Genomic DNA, 17,333 nt, shown 5'->3' with positions numbered 1-17,333 from the left:
TTGAAGAGGGATGTAGACAAGCTGGAGCGTGTCCAGAGGAGGGCAACAATGATGGTGAGGGGCTGGAGACCAAGACATATGAGGAAAAATTGGAGGAGCTTGGACTGTTTAGCATGGAGAGGAGGTGACTGAGAGGGGATGTGATTGTTGTTGTTGTTAGGTGCGAAGTCATGTCTGACCCATCACGACCCCATGGACAATGATCCTCCAGGCCTTCCTATCCTCTACTATTCCCCGGAGTCCATTTAAGTTCGCACTGACTGTTTCAGTGACTCCATCCAGCCACCTCATTCTCGGTCGTCCCATTCTTCTTTTGCTCTCAATCGCAGACTCCAGGGAGTCCTTCCTTCTCATGAGGTGGCCAAAGTATTTAAGTTTCATCTTCAAGATCTGGCCATCTAAGGAGCAGTCAGGGCTGATCTCCTCTAGGACTGACCAGTTTGTTCGCCTTGCAGGCCAAGGGACTCGCAAGAGTCTTCTCCAGCACCAGAGTTCAAAAGCATCAATTCTTTGACGCTCGGCCTTCCTTATGGTCCAACTTTCACAGCCATACATTGCAACTGGGAAGACCATAGCCTTGACTAGATGCACTTTCGTTGGCAGGGTGATATCTCTGCTTTTTAGGATGCTATCTAGATTTGCCATAGCTTTCCTCTCCAGGAGCAAGCGTCTTTTAATTTCTTTGCTGCAGTCCCCATCTGCAGTGATCTTGGAGCCCAGGAAAATAAAATCTGTCACTACCTCCATTTCTTCCCCATCTATTTGCCAGGAATTGAGACAGTTCCAAAAGGGGATCTGATAGCCATCTTCAAATATTTAAAAGGCTGGAGCAGAGTTGTTCTGTCTTGCACTGGAGGGACAGACCAGAATCAATGGAATGAAATTAATTTAAAAGAAATTCTGTCTAAACATCCGAAAGAAGTTCCTGACAATTAGAGCAGTTTCTCAGTGGAGCGGGCTTCCTTGGGAGGTGGTGGGTCCTCCATCTTTGTAAATTTTTAAACCTGTGAAGGTTCCAGGGAGTGGCAGTTTACAGTGGATGAGTGATAGGGTTGTGAGTGTCCTGCATAGTGCAGGGGGTTGAACTATATGACTCAGGAGGGCCCTTCCAACTCTATGATTCTATGAAGGCATGAAAACAACTAGGGAAGTTTCATTTCCAGCTTGAGCTTCTTTACTGTCATTTTCATAACAGATTCATTTTTAAAGTCTACATAAAGAAGAATTTGTGGCTTGCTAACATTGTGTTTATTGGAAATGGGCACAGATGGATAATCTGTAAACACACACGTATTAAAGTGTAGAAGAAGAAATGTAATTGTGACACTTTTCTTTATTTCCCCTAGGAAACAGAAAACTGGAAGATGAATTTGTATTAAAGCTTTTTAAGAAGAGCATTTCAGTCATCAAAAATTATGTTAGTAGCGCTAAATGGGCTGAGATCTCCAGCAAACCACAAGGGGTGGGGAACCAGACTATTAACACAAAAGTCTGAACAATGATCTCCAGATGATTACAAATTATCTCCAGACAATGAGGATTGACTATCAGGCGGCGACTATAAAGGAAGGCACTGCTCCTGTTGGCATTAAAATGGCCACAGCCTTTATTATAACATACCCTCAACGGAGGGTTGGCCCTACGACCGGGAAAGGAACCTGACCGTATTCAGCCGTCCGGCTGCAATATATTCACCACCGTGGCGCTTGGGGTCCCCGCCACACTCCCAGCCGGGAGGGCAGGTCACACTGCGTCACGGTATCTCCCCGCAGGGAGGCAACTATAGAGAACCAAAGGGCGTCCGCCTCCATTGGGATCTACAGCTGCCTGGCCACAGGCCCCTAGCCCCCCAGCCGGGTAGGCTGCGCCTTTTCAGTGACCGGCCTCGTTAAGGAGACCCCCTTCAGACGGGAGTCCCGTACGCAGACGGGACTCCCTGCCAAACAGGTTCCTTACCGGCCGACATACGCCACTGAACGGGAGCAACACTGCCCCGTTCCCGCCAACCCTCAGGGAACAAATTATCACATAACCCCGCCCTAATATCGAACAACCACAAATCACACCCCCAATCAGAAAGGTGTACACCATCCCTCCTGAACAGGGGTGGTAAACGAAAAGAAATATCAGGATGTACAATAACATCCCCCCCCAAACCAAGAACAACTTTGCGGGCTACTTTGTTGACTTTTTGCTTGGCCCAATTAACCCTTTCCGGCCTTTCGGCCGAGCGCCAAGAAAGCCTGTCTAGCATATCAGACCAAAGCAGTTTAGTTCGCGGCAGCCGCTGATGAAGAACAGGTAAGTCAGCCTTGATGTTCAGGCCCAGGCACCGTCCGGACATCGCGGGTAAGTCATTCTCTCCTGCATGCAGAAGGAGAAAATCAGGTGCTCCATGCCGATAAACTTCGTCGGAAACCACACGAAGCACTTCATGCCATCGCAAACCCCGATGTCCCGACCAGATGACTCGGCACGATGACTCTAAACCAAGGTGAGTCCCCCAACCCGATCTTGCAGCATATCGGCTGGCCCAATACGGGATGCTGTGCCCTACTATCAGCACTGCCGGCATCGATGGAAGAAGACCTGCAAAGAGCATATGTTAGTCACAAAGCTTTGGGCGAATATAACTCCTATACGCCTCCGACTTCCACCTCCCAAGCCGTTTGATCTTTTCCGTGGACTTGCCCATCATGTGTGCTTCAGTGGCAGCTCCAATTCTGAAAGAATGAGTACCGTATGCACTCGCCTGCAGGCCCAGGCTAGTCAAACAAGATCGCATGACGGCTGTGAACTGGAACCTGGACAAACACTTCCCATCCCCATGAATGAACAATGGGCCAGATAAAGGTGGCCGAAACTGTAGGTAGCGCTTCATGCAATAGCATGGACAAATACGGGAATCCCCCATGGCCACCAGTACCACCCATGAACCCTTGCCCCGCTGGTCGCACTTTGAGCTCCGCAGGAAGCAGGAAACCCGTCCGTCACCTAAGTGGACATCCGAAACAGCCAATGCCCCCGAGCCCCGGGGCACGGTTGAGGATGACACGATCTCCCCAATCCGAAAGGCGCCATGAAACGCCAGGCTAAATACTGCCTTGAACAGGGCAATTTCAAACTTAGAGAAACAAATCTCTGGTAACATCCCAAACATGGAACCCAAAATGGAAGACGTAATCGGTCTTCTGGAATCGGCCAGTCCGGGATTCTGCCGCCCCCATCCTCTTATTGCCCTTCTGGCCAAAAAGGAAGTCCCAGGGTCCCAACTACCCAGTGCTTTACTGCAGAATGACAACCCCGTTAAAGTCACTTTTAACGTTTTGCACGACAAATCTCTTTCTTTCAAATGGGCCAAGTATCGCAAGGCCAATTCTTCCTCCATTGGCCAAGCAGATTGATGACCAGCCCGCCTGGCAAAGTCTAGAAACCCAAAGGCTGCCCTTTCATATGCTCGTCGAGTCGATGGCGCCAGGGATGACAAGACCCCGTCAACGATTATTCGTCGCCAAGACTCCATAGCTCTCCGGGGCATACGTCTGGGTCTGGATTCGCCGCCGGGGCAAGCCGACGAAACCTCTCTACCTGAAAACGAGAGAGGGCGTCGGCTACCTCGTTTTTTACTCCCGCCACGTGCTGCGCTGAAAAGGATATATTAAGCGACAAGCACTCCAAAACCATGCGCCTCACCAAACGCATGACCCGGGGCGACCTTGATGTCTGTCTGTTCAGGATCCTGACCACTGCCTGGTTGTCACACCAGAATAAAACCTTTTTGTTGGAAAAAACGTGCCCCCACATTAATATGGCCACCAATATAGGAAAGAATTCCAAAAAGGTTAAATCCCTGCGAACGGCGTCCTACCAATTGTCAGGCCATCGCTCGGCACACCACCTATTTTGGAAAAACACTCCAAAACCGCTGCTACCGGCAGCGTCCGATTGTACGTGGAGCATGTCCCGCAGCTCATAAGGTGTCTGCCAAATGGCCACACCGTTGAAGTTTTCCAAAAAGTTTTCCCATACCTTAATATCGGCCTTCATTTCCTTGGTCGGCCGAATATGATGAAAAGGTTTTTGAATGCCCCTTGTCGCATGCGCCAAGCGTGCACAAAAAGCCCTGCCCGGAGCCACCGCCTTACATGCAAAATTCAGGTGGCCCAAGGCAACTTGCAATTCCCTTAGCGTACATTTCTTTCTCTGTAACAACCCCTTGAGCAGTTCTTCAAGTGTAAGCAACTTGTCTCGGGGGAGCCTGGAAGTCCCAGCCACTGAATCAATTTCAATACCCAAAAATGTGAGTCTAGTGGCTGGGCCTTCCGTCTTCTCATTGGCCAAAGGAACGCCCAATTGCTCCATCACCCATTGAAGCAAACGTAGCCTGCTCCCGCATACACCTGAACCTCCAGGGCCCGCTATCAAAAAATCATCCAAATAATGGACTATACTTGTAAACTCCCCTTTAACTCGCACCGCCCACTCCAAAAATGAGCTAAACTTCTCAAAAGCCGCACAGGCAATGGAACAGCCCATAGGCATGGCTTTATCTACATACCATAGCTCTTTGAAGCGGAAGCCCAGCAGGCAGAAGTCCTCGGGGTGTACAGGAAGGAGCCGAAAAGCCGACTGTATATCGCATTTTGCGATCATTGCGTTCCGTCCGCACTCCCGCACCATGGTTACCGCGGCATCAAATGAAGTGTACTTCACTGAGCACAAGTCCTCTGGTATATGGTCGTTTACAGAACTGCCCCGCGGATAGGAGAGGTGGTGGATGAGCCTGTACTGGCCTTGGGTCTTTTTCGGCACCACCCCTAATGGGGACACCCTCAAGTTCTTCATAGGCATGCTATCAAAGGGGCCTGCCACCCGACCAGCTAAGCATTCCTTGCTGATCTTAGCTGCCACAACCTCCGGCAGCTCCTGCGCTGATTTCAGATTACCACACACAGTAGCCTCCCTAAGGCCTGTGAACGGTATACGAAACCCTTCTATAAAACCCTTGGCTAAATAATCCCTGGCCGCTACGTCAGGGTAACTGTAAAGCCAACATAGGAGGGGACCCAGCTTGATGGGCGTAGGAGCCAAACTGCTGAGATACCCCTTGCATTTATGCTGCTTTGCTGTTGGAGGGATTTGTTGCAGATCCCGATCCTCCGTCCTTCTTTCCAGAGGACCGGGATCCACGAAAGGGCTGTCCAGAACCCGACGTGCAATTGGCCCCCGAATGGCCCCCACCGCAAGCTTCACAACGGTGATCAAATCTGCACCTCCTGCGCTTGCAGCTGGCCCTATTAAAATCCCAACACACCAGACCGGACAACTTTTTGACCGGTACTGAAGTGCTGTTTTTTCCCCTTTCCCTTCGCTGTCTCACACTGGGGCCAACTTCCACGATCCACGCGTCGTGGAACCTGAGATCCCAACGGGTGGAAGCGTTTTGAGAGGCGAGTTCTCTGAACTCACGATCGTATTCAATCGCCGCTTCCTCGCCCGCCGTTTCCCATGCCTTGACCACTTGTTTGAAGTAGCGATTCAAGTGCCATCCTCTCTCAGGATACGCCCCGCAAATCAATCCCTGAAACTCAATAAAGCCCTTAATCCAATTGAGCATCGACCTCTCACCCTGAGGCTTGGGTTTAAACTTGTCCCCCCGAGTGCTCGATTTTTCCTTTTTTGCATACCCAGCGGCCAGCTCAAAGAAATCTACAAAGTGACCATCAAGGACCCGTTCGCGAATCCTCGGCGGCAAATGCACTCCTGGTGGTGCTTCCCCGGTTTTAAAACCTGTGGGCGGTTCCCTCTTGCTTTTTCTAATCCCAGCCTCATCAAGAAGCCGCTTAGCTTCTTTTCTCCGATTTGCTAACCATGGAGGAAGGCCTGGTACAAAAGCACCTTCAATCCAAAACCAGCCATCATGAATTGAATCATCCCCTTCGTCCCATGTGGACGACTCACCAGACGACGGACTTTTTCGGGAAGAACGTCGCCGCTTTTTAGAAGCCTCAGACTGCTTCTTCCTACGCCTCGTCCCCTTCTGCTCCGACTCGTCCTGAATTACAAAAGAATCAGAACTACCCACTTGGCTAAGCGATGGTGATGAACTCTGCCCTGACACCGCTGAATGAGAAGGATCCCTAGCAGCAAATTGGGCTGCCGCCCTAGAGAAGCCTACCCAATACCCAGGCAATTTCGATGAGCTAGACTGCCCCGAAGAGGGCGAAGATGAAGAAATTCTGCCATGACGGCTATTTTTCTTACTGCCTATTACCCCCCTTAATTTTTTCGACCTGCTCCTCCCCCGACTACCTTGAGGAATAGCTCTAGGCGCAGCCGCACCTGAGCTACCTCCCGACCTCTTCCGCCGGAGCGGAGAAGGAGATTTTGCTTTCCTTGTTCCTCGCCTCCCCCGCCTGGCTCCCTGCTCCTTGCCCCCAATATCAGAGCTGGAGGAGCTAGGCCCCTCAGTTGGCGAAGGAGACTCCCTGCGAACCCGGTGCCCGAGCCGCTTTCTAAGCTCCTTGGGCCCGGACCCGCTGCCAGCTGTGCCAGCTGGCCTCCTCTCCCTCAGCCTACCCCGCCTGGCTTCATGCCCTTCGCCCCCAATCTCAGGGCTATAAGAGCCACTCGTGCCCCCTGGCGAAGCAGACACCCTACGAGCCCGCCGCCCGAGCCGTTTACTAGGCTCCTTGGGCCTGGCCCCGCTGCCCGCAGCTTTAGATGCCGCCCTGCCCTTTGGGGTACCCGCCTTTGATGGCACACTGCCCCCACCCCGGGCCGGTTGTAGCTTATTCGCGCCCTTGGGCTTTGAAACAGGCACTGCCCCAGCCCATGCGTCGCGCGCCCGCAACGCACTGGCCCGCCTTCCCGAGCCCGCCCTCAGACTGGAGCGGCTCCCTGCTGGCGGGGGGGACTGCCTGGGGGAATCCCCTGATGCCCGTTGGGCCACCTCCCCCTTTTTGGCCGAAGCGCGCCGGCCAGGCATCTCCGCGCCGCTCCTAACCCCTTGAGGTAAAAGGCGCGTTTTTTTTTTTTTTTTTTTGTGTGTTCTGTTGCGGGACAAGCGGCACCTAAACCCGTTCGCAATCAGCCGCCGCTTCTGCCCGCTACTCTTCAGCCGCGCCTCCCAAGGCCTACTCCCAAGCACAGCGAGACAGCACGCTGTCCTGCTGGCTGCGGCGCGAAGAGGCCGAGAAGCCCTGCGCTCGGCCTTATATAGGCCCGCGCTCAGCCCCTGCCACGTGACTCGGGGTGCGAAGCCCGACAGGAGCACGCGGCTTCCTAGCGCCGCCGCCGCGTCAAGCCGCGGCCCGAGGTTAGTCTCGGCCTTTGATTATAGTAAATGGTTGCTTGGGAGGATGGGCTCTATGATATTATAATCTACAGACATGTCTCCCCATACCTTACCTTCCCAAGTGCCCCCCTCCCAAATCTCCAGGAGTCTCCTAACCCAGAGGTGGTAACCTACGTCCAGCACTAATTAAAATTGTGTTCATTAACTCACACATTTAGATTTATGGTTTCTCCTTTGTTCTAACTGCAAGTGAAGAATTTGTGCATTGTCTATGTAATATTCCTACTGAACGCACTGTGTGTGTTAGCCTTATTATTAGCCTTGAACATGACTCTGGAGAACAAACTCTCCAGATTAATAATAATAATAATAATAATAATAATAATAATAATAATAATAATAATAATAATAAAACAGAAACTTGACATTTGACATCTTCTGTAGTGTCATCATACTAAAACTGTTTAAATAGCATTCCTGTTTCTTTGCTAATCAAATGTATAAATTCGAATTTTAAATATGTTTGTGCTGCTTCCTTAATCAAACAAGTATTTCAAGCACTTTCTTTTCATAAAAATGTAGCACCCGTTTACTATTTTCGAAGGTGCATGAACCTCTGCCTCATTCCTAAGGCAACGAGCATTAGAAAAAGGCAGAAAAAGACAGAAGAATTGCTGGAGTCAAGACCATGCTAATTAAGCAGATTCTTTTATGTGCTCCCAGTTCAAGAAAGTTGACAGTTACAAGGTTAGTCTCTTGCCTAATGGCTTATATTTGCAGATACAAAGGAAACTCACTTTATGTGGCATGTGTATATACATGTGTAAATGAGTTTACTTTATGTCTTACATGCAGCTACTTGCTTTATAAATTCCTTCTTTCTCTCTTTTGAAATTTATACACACTCTCATTAGAGACCTGCTTGAGGTGGTTCACGACTAACATAGCATAACAAAATTAAACAAGCCATTACAAACAAGCTAGGACATATAAAACAGCGTAAAAGACTGATACTAAAATGAGACTAAACAGTAGACTAAAAAGATACCAATAAAACAGTCCTCAGGCAAAAAATGGACCATAAAAAAGCAAAAAAGGGAGTCTCAGTTAAAATGGGGCGGGGGAGCCATGGAAGCATTTTGACCTGGTGCCTAAAGGAAGGTAGGAACCAGTCAAAGCTGTAGGACAAGGGTCCTAAACATGTCACTTGTGGGTACCATGCTGCCCACCAACACCATTCCTGGTACTCACCAAGAATATTTTGAGAATGGGCAGCCAGCTGCTTGTGGGAGGGAAGGGATCCCTCATCCCAGCCCTGCTCTTTACCATTGATCAGCTGTACACCAGCAGAGAAGGGAGGCCTAGGCTGCCATTGTTGGTGACAATGTCACTTCTGTTGCGCACTGAAAGTGACATCACTACACCACTGACAGCATGGGAATCCTCAGTTATTTAGACAAAAATTCTACAGGAATAATGGCTATGCAGATTAAAATCATTGCTTTGGTAGCAGCTGCCACAGGACAAAAATCTTCATTGTATGTCCGAAGGTAACTTGTGTATCTGCAGGAATATTTTCATTTTAAAAGCATCCTTTTAAGCAAAACTTCTGCCTGAAATGTTGTTACTATTTGAATTAAGCATGATTTCACTTTCTGACATGTGGTGATTGGCATCACATCCAGTGGCAACTATTTTGTGGTTGCATCCATCACCCTGTGTTAGAAGGTGCCCCCATGCTCAAAATGCTTGGGGGGAGGGCTGCTCTAAGAAGAGTGCAGGACATGGCAACCATATAAAAATCCCCTGAATCAGATGGAGCGAGAAGGTTTTGCAGAAAATTGAAAAGGGTCAAAGGAGGGGGGCTCCCACTTTATCTAGTCTCTCTTCTACTATGAGTAGGGCTGCCAATTCCAGGTTTGAAAATTCCTATAGGTAGAGCACGGGTTTGTAGGTAGGTAGGCCAGGGTTTGTAAATGCTCTCATCATAGAACAACTATAATTCCAATAGATCTCCAGGTCCTAACTGGAGGTTGGCAACTGTGTGAAGGTATATTACAAAAATGGGAGCAACATGTACAACATGAATGCTTCTGGCTGGTGTACATTTGTCAGAGTAGAATACCAATGTCATGTACTTTGTTCTCTAGACAGAGTCTGGAGATTTCAGTTTTTGGCAATTTAAGTGGCTAAGATCATTATAAAAAACATTTTCTCAAGCTTCATTAAAAATAAGTGCAGAGGACACCCTTGGAAAATGTGTGGTTTGATTTAATTGAACTAAGTTTCTTTCATTTCCTGCCACTACCTTACTGAGAAATATTCTTTTTGCATTTAGATATTAGAAATGAACCTATAGATTGCAAAAATAATTTATTCCTAATCTCATTCTGGAAGAGTTATTTTTATACAGACCATTGGCTGCCAACGTATTGATGTTTCCAAGTTATGGATGGGAGATATTACTTACAGAAGCAAATTACCATTTGCTTTTTTTCTCTTATGTAGTTCTTTTGGAAGGATACCGGATTTTTAAAATTATCTCCTTGATTCAAAGGGCAAGCATACACCAGGACTAAGACTTCACATCACTGTTTGCTTTCTAGCCTCTAGATTGTTTATTTTTAAGTGAGATAAAGAAAAGCAAATTTTCTGGGCATATATTTAATCATTTGTGCAAATTAATTTTACCTTCATGTATGTTTGACATGGGAGTAAACTCATCGTTAGCCACCTATATTTCTGGCAGCATCTTACACAGAGGTTAATTTTGAAACTTGCAGTTTCCCCTGACTATTGGGGATTTGACAGTCTTAGAAGATCTTAATCCATTTCATCTGGAGAAGAGCAACAGGCTGTAATTCTAGGAATGGAAAATGCCAAATCCCAAAGCAAATGCCTGGTCAAAGCATCAGTGCAAAGTAGTGATGGTTTCAAACAAACCATACTTATTTGCATGTTTTGGGGGCCTTATTCTTGTAAAACTTTAAACAAAATGTTCTCTATCTTTGGCCCCTTCTGCGTGTGCAGCTTACTTCTGATTATCACTGAATTTGCATCGGTATGCTTTTCATTCAAATCCTGTGCTTGCACTCTGCACCTTTTTTAAAAATTCATTTTTCTCTTTCGAATTGCAGAGTGTGTGCTCTGCATACCAATGAAAAAATGCAAATAGTCTCATAATGCTGAGGGTTTTTTGGGAGGGAAGGCATGGTTGGTCAGTTTCATTCTGGGCATGATTTTTGAAGCTGTAATCCTTCAAGCTGTGTTTACTGTCTGGTAGCCATCTTAGCAGAAGATTCTCCCTCCTTCTTCATTGCTTACTTTAGCCATCTTATAAATTCCATTTTTAAAAAAGAAATTGAATAATTTATTTATTTGTTTGTTAAATTTCTATGCCACAACTCCTAGGCACAACTCCTAGACTCCTTGACAGTATATTGGAAGAGCAACCGCTGATGAAGATAGAACAGAAAGCAGGTCACTCAAACTAGGATCCCGTTTTGGTTGACTCTTTATGTTTGATCATATGTTTGACCATTTAGACCTTATGTTATAACCTTTTCACTTATAAACATAGAGAAGACTACTATATCATTGTGCCTCGTGATTTCCTTTTTTCTTCTGAGTCCACAACTCCTAGACTGGCTAACAATGCATTGCTTCCTCACAGGACTTGGATCCTTGGTTTTTAAAAAAATCAGGGAATGCCTCATATGATGTTTTTCTGCCCTGATTTTCAATATAATCAATAGTTCACTGCAGAGGGAATTAGGCTGAAGAATAGAAGAATGGGCACTATTTTTTCCAATTGGCCAAACCTAGTAACTTTTTCCCCCTTCTCCCTTCTGAGTGCGGCAATTCTTGCCAATTCGGTTCGTTCATTCTCTCTCTCTCTCTCTCTCTCTCTCTCTCAATCTCTCTCTCAAAGCTCATGTTTTAAAAATGTCTGCACTTCAGGGCAGAAAACAGTGGCTTCCATGTGTACCTGCGGAATATCACAAAGATCTGTGGGTTACTGCCAAATATATACCCCATGAAATTTAGAATGGAAGATAGGGTAAAACTGAAGGTCTATCTTCATGTTCCAAGTAACTCTGATGTGATGATATGGGAAAGAAACCCCTGTGGTGGACCTTGCTAGGTGAGTACAGAAGGCCTGCCCAGGCAGCACTCTGTAGGCTAAATTGACAATTGTTTTTTTTTCCTGGTGACAACCTGAATTATGAGGGATCACAAGGCATATAGCTTGTCAACTAGCAGATCAGTGATGACATGGATGGAGTCCAGTGGCAGGGCCTTTGGCCTTATCCTGAGATAACAGCAGCCCAAGCTCAAAGGAAGCTGAGCACAAGTGCACTTGGGACTTCTGGTGGAGCCAGTGAATAGAAACTCTTCCAGGTAGTGCTTGGCATGAGGGGACTGGGTGCAGTCCTTGACTACCCATGCCACGCAGGCCACCAAGGAGTCTGTGTGGTCTTTTCCATATATCACTTAAAGCCCAACAAGCAAAAGTCCCTGGGGGTGTACAGGTAGCAACTGGAAGCCCAATTGCACACTGCCCTTGGGTATAAGTGCTCCAGGGCCACAGGGCTGTATCATGGTTGAAAGAGGCATACAGCATTGAACAAAATGCCTGAGGAATGAACAATACTTTGAGGTAGAATAGGTGGTGGATCAGTCTGAATTTGCACAGGGCCTTCTTAAGCATCATCCCCAGTGGGGACACTCTCAGATTTAAAATGGGAAAGAAGTTGAAGTGGTCCGTGTCCCTACAAACATTGTACTTTTTGCAACTTGGAGAGGGAGGGTAAAAAAGCCAAGCAGAACCAGCAACCAGGACTGCCATGCCCCAAAGCATCTGGGGCACAATGGAGCCTAGATGGTGATCACTCTCATTGTTAAGTGACTTGCTCCTGTATAGATGATGAAAATGGGGCTGCCAACATACAGAGGTTGCAATCCTAAAGTCAGTTTTCTGCAAGTAATCCTCAGTGAACAACATGTTACTTCCAGATACACCTGTTTAGGACATCATTGCTATCTACTCAAGGAATGTTTCAAGAAAATCAACTAAAAGAAAAAATGTATTACCCTGACAAACCATAAATATTTTATGGATATTGACAGCAGCTAAGTGTCACTTAAAGAAGGAAGAAACCAACCTGATTCAAGTCCTCAGTGTAATGAACTGTGGACAGAGATATTTTGAAGGATAGGGTGGATTTCCAGATTGTTTACTGTGGTTCTTCACAGGCTTCCAGCCTGGCACTGTTCTAAAAATAAATGGCTAGCCCAGGCAGCAAGTTACTCCCAAGTTATGATAGCAGCAAGTTACTCACAAGCTTCCCGCTTGTAAATCCTATTCCTTTTTTCCCCCATCCTGCCTAACTCCTCAGGAGATCTGTTGTGGGGTTTTTTAAAGACATGGAAATCCACTAAGGAAGAAAGCAGTCTCTCAGTCAGACAAATAAATACTCCATTATGAAAATGTTGAAACCGACACAAATATTTACCAGCATTCTTGCTGAAATGCTTGATTTCTAGTAGGCCAACAGAATTTGTTGGAGTGAAAGCATCTGTCTTCTCCTATTTTCCTTAAACTTCCATGGGCAGTCTTTGCTACTAGGCTCTTACTATGGATGCATTGGGTATATTTAAAGTTCAAAATGATTTGGATGCAACCCCCTCCTTTGCTGAGCCTGATACACACTTCCTGCTTCGCATCTTAACACTGCATGCATAACCTCTTCTTGTCTATTCCATTCCTTGGAACGCAGAGAATGAAATGATATTTATTATAGAATACTGTGCGGCCTGCTTTCAAGCAAAGAGATGGGGGGGCAAAGGAGAAATCTTACCTTTAACAATTCACTCTTTGACGGCTTTCTGGTGCCTCCAGTCCCAGCAGGTAACCCAATAAGGCTTCCGTGACTTTTAGTCCTCGCTAATAATCGCTAATAACACGATGCATTATGCTAAGACTCTTAAAACATCTAGCAAAGTGTGTTTATAAACTCCTGGGTCAATGCGTCTCTGTGTCTTTAACACGCTTGCTAGCATTTCTCCCTAGTACAGGATTATACCTGCCTGGCAAATAGGTGTTTCCAAATGAAACCATTTGTCATTTCCAAGTAAGCTAACCGCATTCCAAGAAAATGAACTTGATCTATAATCCACTAATTGCTCTTCAAATTGTGTATGTTTTCCCTGTGAGCTCTCATAGCCAAGGCCTTAGTGACAAATACACACTGAACTGTGGACTTGCATATACTTAATGTTTGGTGTGGATGGGAGCCAATTGGAGGCTCTGTGAAAGCACAACTGATTGGGTTGGCAGCATTTTTTTAAACGCTCCCTACTGGGGAGGGGCTGGGCTCAGTGGCAGAGCATCTGGATTGCATGCTGAAGGACTAGCATGCCCAGTTAAAAGGAACAGGTAGCAGGTATTGTGGAAGGCCTCTACCAGCAACCCTGGAAAGGTGATCCCACTCAGAATAGCTAAGCTGTACCTTGATAGACTAGTGGTCTGCCTCAGAGGGCTGGTACAGATGACACCCCCATGGCCCATGAATTCACAGTGACGGAAAGCAGGCACCATTGCTCTGCCCCTGCATCCATGCAATTGCCTACTCATCAAGAGGGTGCAATCACACAAAGGAATTGGCCTTCCAAACTCTGCCCTCACTGTGATCACTGACATTTGGAAAGCAAGCACTTCTTCAGGACAGCTGCACTCTGCAGACGATCAGGCAGGGGGCAGAAGCAGCGTGCTCACAGCCATCAGGACCAGGCTTGTAGGAGGCAGCTGAATGAGTTCATGTCTCAGAAGCAGTGCATTAAGCATGGCTCTAACATTCTTAAAAATTGAACTGGGATGTTTCAGAGAAGGCTGCTGCAGTGTACTGTCTTGAACAAGCACAGCTTGTGACCAGCCTTAAAGAGACAGTATTCATATTTCCCTAAATTGTCCAAGTGGATGTGAAAAGTAGAGGCTTTTCACATGTTTTATGAGTGCATGAAGGGGGACACTAGAAATCATTCCCCCCGCCATCCCAATTTCCATGTGTCTTTTTAGGCCTAGAAAAAGAAAGCCTTCATAAACACAGTGATAATGTCTACATGTAATTACAATGCATATAATGCCTACAGGGGTCTCTGCACATAAATGAATATTCCACTCATTCAGTGTTTCTTAACACTCTGAAAAAGTCCTACATGTACATTTGTACATGTGTCAAGGTTCTATCCTGTTCTTGAAAGTAATGTGTGGAGTGGGAATAGCATTCAGGGTTCCATTCTCCTTTTCTACCTATTCAGTGAAAAGCACTAACCATTTTCTTATGACTCAAGTTCCATAAAAGGCTAGTATGCATAGCTGATGGTGACAGTATGAGAAAGAACTAAAGAAAACTATTTTCAGTTAACAGAAGCAAGTGACCTGTCCTACATAGACATAAACACAGGTGATAGCCTACTGGTGAAAATGGCTGGGGTGGGGGGAATGGTAGTTCATTTATGTATTAAAAAAATAAGCTACCTAACTTTTCCAGTGTCTAGGCTATATTAGTGCATGACATGAAAATTAGAAGCTTCAGATTGCCTAGAGGAAATTGCATTGTTCATCTTCAGCCTCTTGACAAAGGAATAATTTGAAAGGGAGTAAAAGAGCAAAAGTTTCTCTTTAATATTTATCAGAGGTTTAAGTCAACTTGTCACCACCCTGAATACAGAGAAATAGATCAACAACAAGATTTAGCAGGTGTTTAATGTGATTAAAGAGGTGCCTCCTGATGGGATAAGTGTTCTATGTAAATTTCAATAGCAAAGAATTAACTAATCTTCAAATTCACGTTTAAAGGATAAACTGATCCATTAGGAGTTTGTGAAATATCCTGAGTCCTCTTGGGATGACTCTCAGAGGGAAACGAGTCAGCTCGTCACTTGTACATAAGCCAGATGCAAACATTTTATTCTTGCTTTGCTCTGTGGCATTATTCGTGGGCCTGGCTCTCATTTGTTCCTTTTATATTCGGAAATTACCTGAAGGGAGGGTAGGAGAAATTATTTAAAGTTCTCATAAATGCTGTTTCCAAGGAACAAAATCACTAGAGATGGGCAGGGTTCTGTAAATGCTTCCCACCACCCTTCCACTAATCTATCCATCAAAAAATGAAAATAGCTTTGCATCAAGCAACTCCTTGTCATGCCATAAATTAGTATTGCCCACACTATTTTAGTAGTGGCCTGTGCTTTTGTCTGCCATTATGTTTTGGGTTCATAAGAGACAGTTGTCATTACTTTATTATTATATGGCAAGCATGAAGAAGAAATTGCGTTTACACCAATAATGTGAATGCCTTTGCATTGTGGAATTAATTATTCACAAATTATTATTGTTGATTTCTTGTAACAAAATAACTCCAATCTGATATACTACCTCCCAAGGATGCTGTAATATTTTTCTTTCTCCCTACCACATCAACATCCATCTAGCAATCCATATTATTTCACAAAATGAAGTCTACTTGATGACAGGCACAAACAAAGAACCTCCTGCTAAAAGCCTTTGAAAAAGTAACAATTTTAAGACAGCTGCTTGAGACCCAGCAGTAGGCCACTAAAATACTGTGCCTATAATGCAAAAGTAATGGATACTCTAGCCCACATTTTCTGGAAGTCTCAAAGTAGGTACCTATAAATTTATCTTAAAGAATGCATTATTCCAACAAAACCAACTGAGTAACATACAAATTGTATGCAGAATGCTATTAGTTTACTTTTTTTGCTCAGTAAATTTACTACGGTCAATGGGTTGCAATTACTGGTAAATGGGTTTCAGGCATCAGTCTATATTAATCACTAACTGATCATTTTCCAGCTTGGCTCATATTTTGTTCAACAGTTCCAAGCAGAGAGCAGATTTTTGATGGGCTGTTCAACTTGTTTGCAAGGAACTCAAGCTGTTTTGTCATTTGTGTTTGTGTACTCAAACACTATACAGAGCAATTGGCACTATTTGGGTGTGCGCACTGTTCAATAATAGCCCTAAATTTTATACCACAGACTTGTTATTACTCATTGCTTGTCAGTCAATCAAATAAATAAAGAATAAGCAAATTGATTGATCAGCAAGGTATTATAATTTAAATTTTTATTTTAAAAAGTTCACGCTCAAATAACTCTCAAGGTTATTTCATGAATGTGGGTTGTTGAACAGCATTGTGGAATTCATGGAGTGTTTCACAAATGATCTATTCAGCCATCCATGGCCCTTATAGAGAACTAATTTCACTTAGTATGAGGATTGCCAACCTACAGATGGGATAACAGAAGAAGTAGGAATACACAGTGTAGAAAACTCATAAAAAGAAGAAATTGTACTGTGTAAAATATACTAAAAAGTCAGACAACTAATTGTTGGCTAAATGTTTTTCTTTGTCAATGCCCCGGTGACTAGGGCTCCCCCTAGTGCCTGATCCAATTGCTGAGGACCACATCCCCCTTATGGAGGGCTCCAAATGCGTGGTGGGGAGGGGGGTGTCCCTGTCTCAGTCCTCGCCTTCCTCCGCCTTCTCTAGTATATGGGTGGGCTCGAGCTCCAGGGCAGAAGCCTGGGCTTCAAGCTGCTAAGGTATGCCTCTAGCCCTCTCTTGCCTCGACTTTAATCTTCCTTTCTTCATCCATTCTCCCCTTCTCCATCTCTTCTATAGTTTGCTGTCTCTTCCTCCTGTCCATCTTCCACTCTCCTTTCTCCTCCTAGCATCTGCCCCCTTACTACCTGTCTGTCTCTCTTTTATCCTCGCCACCTCCCAGACTACCTCCCCCTGAACCCACCTCCTGAGAACACAAAAACCCTGCCCAGGGTGTCAGTGCTTGTTGAGATGCCACTTGCCATGCCCCTGGAGTCCCTGGGCTGCGGCAACATGGGCACAGCCTGCCTGGCCCTGCAGACCGGATCTGCTCAGCAAGATTGGATGGACTGCTTGCTGGGGTGCCTGCCTCTCATCCAGACTCAGACAGTCCCACAGGCAGG

General features: G+C 45.7%; 1 protein-coding gene across 1 annotated transcript; it reads right to left on the bottom strand.

Annotated features, from left to right (window-relative positions):
- Positions 1-1,315: 1,315 nt before the first annotated feature.
- Positions 1,316-17,035, bottom strand: LOC143844011 (uncharacterized). The gene is made up of 4 exons (XM_077350943.1): positions 16,955-17,035; positions 13,159-13,254; positions 5,962-6,055; positions 1,316-2,589 (listed from the first exon to the last, which is right to left on the bottom strand). Exons 1-4 carry the CDS (start codon positions 17,033-17,035, stop codon positions 1,904-1,906), a joined length of 957 nt encoding a protein of 318 aa, XP_077207058.1. The 3' UTR covers positions 1,316-1,903.
- Positions 17,036-17,333: the final 298 nt, after the last annotated feature.

The sequence above is a fragment of the Paroedura picta genome, chromosome 8, assembly GCF_049243985.1.
Source record: "Paroedura picta isolate Pp20150507F chromosome 8, Ppicta_v3.0, whole genome shotgun sequence".
Classification (NCBI taxonomy): domain Eukaryota; kingdom Metazoa; phylum Chordata; class Lepidosauria; order Squamata; family Gekkonidae; genus Paroedura; species Paroedura picta.
Note: the sequence above shows the minus strand (reverse complement) of the source record. Positions and strands in the feature narration are given on the sequence as shown.